At 31.0% G+C, this 5,937-nt stretch overlaps 1 protein-coding gene across 1 annotated transcript; it reads right to left on the reverse strand.

The window, feature by feature from the left end:
• Window positions 1-442: 442 nt before the first annotated feature.
• Window positions 443-2,655, reverse strand: LOC146916737 (uncharacterized). Its single transcript, XM_085718706.1, has 4 exons — window positions 2,157-2,655; window positions 1,860-2,044; window positions 1,681-1,770; window positions 443-1,584 (listed from the first exon to the last, which is right to left on the reverse strand). Exons 1-4 carry the CDS (start codon window positions 2,176-2,178, stop codon window positions 703-705), a joined length of 1,179 nt encoding a protein of 392 aa, XP_085574832.1. The 5' UTR covers window positions 2,179-2,655; the 3' UTR covers window positions 443-702.
• Window positions 2,656-5,937: the final 3,282 nt, after the last annotated feature.

Here is a 5,937-nt window from a genome sequence, read left to right on the forward strand (position 1 = left end):
CTTCCCCATACGAAGGCTAAAAGATTCATAAGCAATTATATGTGGAGCTGATCAACAGAAGGCCTTGGATCAGATCAACGAAGCTTTGGAGAAATAATGTAACACTACCTTTTGAAATGAGCAATGCTATATCTCTAGAAAAATAACATCAAGAATTCTTCAAGAATAAAGAGTTTCCAAACATAATCAACTCTGCATTGATGAACATCAATGAACGAAATTAATGGAGTTGGATTCTCTATATGGAGATAAGCTAATGGATTAAACCATAATTGAGAGTATAAAAAATATTGCAGCTAAACCCTACAACAAAATAAGTTAAACTTTAATGATTTGTTGACGTCGACTTTGTTTGTCTAACTAATTTCCTTATTGGTATTAAGGATCCTAAGTTTGGGAAACGATTGCCAACCTAGAATTAAACAGAAGCATAGATGGAAAATACATAAAGCAATACTGACCTACTATTTGGTAGAGTGCTGCAAAACAAAACGAGAATTCCATCAATGTTGTGAATGTTTAAAGCCACAAGCCGGCTATCTAGCCAAATTAAAAAAATTGCATATAAATCCTAAAAGGATAGGTATTCATTTTCCTCATTGCCAGGTTCTACAACATCAATCTTCTTCATGGTCTAGGAAGAAGATTTGCAGAAGTATGAGTTACTGCTTGATGAATCCCTTTGGATGCCACTTTTTCATTTTAAAAGGATGGTAGTTCTTCACGTTCAGGGATCCCTTGTTCCTTATCGATAGCAGCTGCCTCTTGCTGAACAACTTGAAAAGGATATGATGCAGTTGAAAGAGGGTGTCGTGCTCTAGCTTTCTCCAAAGAGACTCTGAAATGTTCCCAAATTTGGCGTTTGAGCATCAAACCTGATTGGCTGTTTCGGAAGTCCATCTCCAGGCCTGCCTTCTGGGCTAACAAAGGCTTCAATTCACTATCAATGCATTTTGAATCTGTATATAGGCTTACCATTAGACTTCTATTTGACTTCAACTTCTTGTCAATTTCTGTTAGCTTCTCAATTTCTTCCTTAAAGAAGCCTATCTTTTCTTCAATTTCCCTTTTCCTTTTTACAGCTTCCCTTCTTTCTTCATCAAGCTCTAAATTCACTTTTCTAAGGACTATCTTACTAGACTGCAATGCTTTAATCTCATTGAGGCCACAAGAAGAATACTCATATTGGTCCTTCAAACCTAAATAGTCCCTTGATATGTCCCTCAACCTAAGGGCTATCTTGTTATAAATCTCTCGGTGAGAGGGAGGTACTGCATTGGATGATCCTAACCTGAACAACGATGTTCTTAGAGTAGCTACGTCCTCTATCTTGGTAGGAATTTCCCGTTGAAGTGCTGCATCTACCATGTGTATGTCCTCATGAGGCGCCAAGGAGACCATAGAAGGGAAATCAGCTTCCAAAAAGTATTTTCTCATTTCTTCTTCCGAAATATTTGGTGGAGGAGTTGATGGCTGAGCCGGTGGGCAAGTGGATTTCCGTGAAAGCATTGGATTCCTTAGAGGAAAACCTTTCTGTTGGTATCTAGATGATTCACATGGTTTGTCCATTGAAAATATATTAACCTAAAAATGGAAACATTAAAAAGGGTAAATAATTGTTAGTCGATCAAAATAATGTGAAGATTCAAAAGTTAAAGTACGGTCAGGCTTAAAGTTTACCTTAGCAGTGAATTTTTGCTTAGCCTGAGTCACTTGATCACCTGGGGTGACCACTTTCTCCTTAGGGGCTTGTTGAGATTTCTTCATCCTCTGCTTAACAAGTAAAAATGAATAAGGAAGAGGAGAAAAGGTTGATAAACATATTTAGAGTAATTCAAACTTTCTAGAATTAAAGTCACCTTAGATCTCTTCTTTCTTTTAGTTGATCCTAGAAAAGCTTCAGCTGACTGCATTTTTTCAGGTTTGAGAGTCGATTGATCGGAGGGTTCAATGATTTGAACGCCGTTTGATATGTTTCTTTTCTTTGAAGCAAGTTTCTCCTCTTCTTCTCTGTCATCTAAATTAACCATAGCCGGTTGTTTTCCTAAATAGAGGAATGAGAAATGAAAAGGTAAAAAAGGTTGAACAAAAAAACAAGAATATTAAAACATCCCTTAAAAAAAGAATATTAATACATGAAATGATTATGAATTTACCTTTTTTGGTAACCGATGACATTCTACTTGTGGTAGATGTTTTTCTAAGCACTCCATTCTCGGTTTCCAGTGATGTCTTAAAAATACGATATACAAAAAATCAAGAATGAATGAAACAAAATCAAAAATCAAAAAGCAAACTTGTAACAATTTGAATTCACACATTCAGATTCATAGCTCTAAGTGACACTTTGAATTCAAAATGTACAATCAGAAAAATTACTTTCTAAGACGTAGTAGAACTCAATATGAATAAAGATAGGACTATAACTGCATCAGGCATAAACAATATAAAGATGTACTATTTAACACAAACCATAAGACAAGGGAGAATATACTCCTAATATTGAAAATAAAATGTGGAGTTTGAATGTTCATACCTTTTATAAACTATTTAATGGTAAGATGATGAAAATGACAATGTTACTACAATCCAATAAGAGTTTTGTTAACATTAATTTGGAAAGGTAAATTGTTAGCTAATTTGAAGTTTGATTGGGTATTGATAGGCTTTAAGCAAAATTTGTTTAACATTTAAATTTATTTTAAAATAAATAAATATGAAAATATAACATGTTATTAATTAAGGTGGTACCATTGTGTTCACTATTCAGAACAAGATTACAAAGAAAACTAATAAATTATCTAAAACATTTTATCACTCACCTTACAAGTACTATATATCTCGTTGATCAAGATACAGTATGAGAACAACTATTAACCTCTATCGTCAATTGATCAAGATACAATATGTTACTCTAGTTTTCAAAATTAACATTGCAAAACTAATATACGACCCTTACATGTAAAAAAAAAAAAAGAAAAAAAAAAAAAAAAAAAACCTAAAACAAAGTAGAGACAACCAAATTTGATGTAAATAAAATTACAATTCACAATAGACAAACATGCCAAAAACCAAAATCAACAAAATTTCTACCTTTTTTCTTTTTTCACCGTTCGCATTAATCTTTGTATAATTACTGGAATTCCTCTTCTTGATGTGAATTCGTTCGAGTTCGTTAACAATCTCCAACAGTTGTTGACGAACCTCACTCGGAACAGCTCTACACGGTTGAATATTGTTATGTGTGCCTGCCAAGTGGTGCTTGAATCGAAAAATACCGCATGAATACACTTCATGACAATAACTGCACTTAATTTTGTTTGGGTTATCATCAACATTACTTCCATGTTGCCATGCCACATCATGTTTCCGGCTAGCAGTATCTTTTAGAACACTTGGGTTTGATTTTCCTTTTAAAGGAGAAGGCATACTACTAGTACCAGCCATCTAACCAAAAATAAAAAACAAAGACAAACAACTTAGATGAAAAAAAAAACTAAAGACAAACAAGGTAGTGATAAACAACTTTGATATGAAAAAATGAAATAAAAATGATAACATACAAAAACATGCAAAAAGGAAAAAATAAAAACGAAAAATAAAAACTAGAGAGAAACATTGAATTATAAAACAAAACATACAGAAAAAACAAAGAGACAACATGGTCAGAGTGGCTTACTGAGTCTGATTGAGAGGGCAAGATTGAGAAACAGGTTGTTTCTTTGAAAGGTCCAATAGTAGTTGCACTATCACACATCTTTGTAGTCAAAGAGGAAATAGCAAAATTTAAAGAGGAAGTGTGAGAAAAATTGGATTTTTTGTTGTTATAGAACTGAGTAGCATATGACTCAGTTAAATATGGCCCAACAACGGTCAAATTCACACAAATAGTGCAATTTCAGTAAATAGTTACGATTTTGCAGCGATCACACTCGATCTTTATCCAAATCATGATTTTATATGTGATTCTGATTGTAGGTGGTGTGTGAGATCGTGATCTTGAAATCTTTGTTCTAGTCAACACCAAAATGTAAAAAAGGGGATTTAAAGAAGGAGCGTTAAGCTTGAACCAATGAAGAAAAAGAGGGAGGGCGGTGCATCTGTTATAATATTGACATTTTTTACTAGATTCACAAATTCCAAGAGGGCATTTCAATCCATCTTACTTTTTATTGTGAAACAATAATTTTTGGTCAAACTTTAATCTTTATATAATACAAAAGCTTACTTCTATGGGCAAAAGTACATGTGGCATCTTCACATTCTTCAACACATTTAATGTTTTCTTATCATCCAATCAAATTGAATTATGACTCATTTGTTTTTTTATTAGCCAATCAAGATGGATAATGACTCATTTAGTTTTCATCAACCAATCAAAATTGATCATGCCATGATTTGTTCCCCTATATATAGACAATTTGTTTTTCATTATTTTCATGTGTCTCTTCCCCCATCAACATATCATTATTTTTTTCATTATTTTTTATGTGTTTTGAAATCATAGAAGTTTAATCACTTGGTCGTAGATTATGGTGTGGATTTTCTTTTTTATTTGTATCTAATTGTTAATTGATAATGTTACTTTCCCAGGATCTTATTGGAGAGCATGTGTCTACATTCTACGACTTCAAGATGTTCAACATCAACAATATAATTTTTAGTCAAGACAATGTCTTGCATTTGATATAGAATCAAGACGTTAGAGTTTAGATGCCTTAGGTTTATTGAATATTATTTAATGAATTTATATGTCGATAAACTAATCTCAATAAATTGATTTAGCATTTATCTATATCTATTTTATGAATTTTTGTCTTGCACAAAAACGTATATTACACATGAACTCTTATTTGATGAATCCTACACATGAACTCTTATTTGATGAATCCTAATTGATGATTTTAAACACATCTCCGGACATGTTAAACATCATCATAAAGGTTGTATACAATTGGTTCACATCATCTAATTTGGACAAACCTTTTCTAATAAGAAGACGTCTTAAATCATCATGTTTTACTATGACGGCTTTTCACTTATCATAGTTTCTTCAATAGAATGTATCAAAAGCTTCAATCAACCATTGAGCAATATACATACACAATCCTTTAAGTGTCATTTCATCTTATTTATTTGACAATCAATATATGACTTTTTTCTCCTTTAATTTGTCAATTAGATAGTTACTATTAAATAATTTTTTTTTGTGGGGACAACTAATTAATATTTTTAATTTTGTTATCTACCCTTTATTATAAATATCATCCATTTGCAAGCAATTCCACCCACCATTTCAATCAAAAATTGTATTATTTTCAATCTTTTGTCTCAATGTCATGCCTTTTTTCTTTTTGTTTTCTTTCTTTTTTTTCCTTTCTAAGTTTCACGTATTTGGTATTTTTAACAAGCCAAAATGATTTTTTTTTTTAGAAAAAAAATCCATTTAATATAGTTCTCAAATATAACAAAAAATGAATTATATTAACACAAAATTTTCATGTATTTTTGTATACTTAATAATTTAACATAGTTCTCAAATATAATTATTTTCGCATTTATTAAGGATAATATAATGATAAAGCAATTTAAGAGTAATTAATATGTCATTTAATTTAGAATGATTATATAAAGGTTAAAATGTGTCATTTAATTATTTAGAATGAAAATGCCTCATTTGATGGATCAGACAGGAAACAGAAAAAAAAAATTAAATGATAGCGTTAATTATAACCCTTAATTAAAGGAAACAACTAAACACTACCAAAAAAAAGGAAACAACTAAACCAAAAAAAATATGGAAACAAACAAATATTGAAGTAGTATATTATAAAAAATAAATGGAAGACATTTAAAATTCAAATAGTTCGATTTTCCTATCTGTATAAAAAAAATGAATTATTTGAATCTTTTAACCTTTTAATTAATGTTTTATAT

The sequence above is a fragment of the Medicago sativa genome, chromosome 6, assembly GCF_051527215.1.
Source record: "Medicago sativa cultivar Bolivia chromosome 6, Bolivia_mono, whole genome shotgun sequence".
NCBI classification, from domain to species: domain Eukaryota; kingdom Viridiplantae; phylum Streptophyta; class Magnoliopsida; order Fabales; family Fabaceae; genus Medicago; species Medicago sativa.

Coding starts and splice junctions, on each gene's coding strand:
- LOC146916737 (XM_085718706.1), bottom strand. CDS start 2,178: ATGTCATCGGTTACCAAAAAAG. Junction 2,045..2,156: donor GTCATCGGTTACCAAAAAAG/GTAAATTCATAA, acceptor TCCTCTATTTAG/GAAAACAACCGGCTATGGTT. Junction 1,771..1,859: donor AAAGAAAGAAGAGATCTAAG/GTGACTTTAATT, acceptor CTTGTTAAGCAG/AGGATGAAGAAATCTCAACA.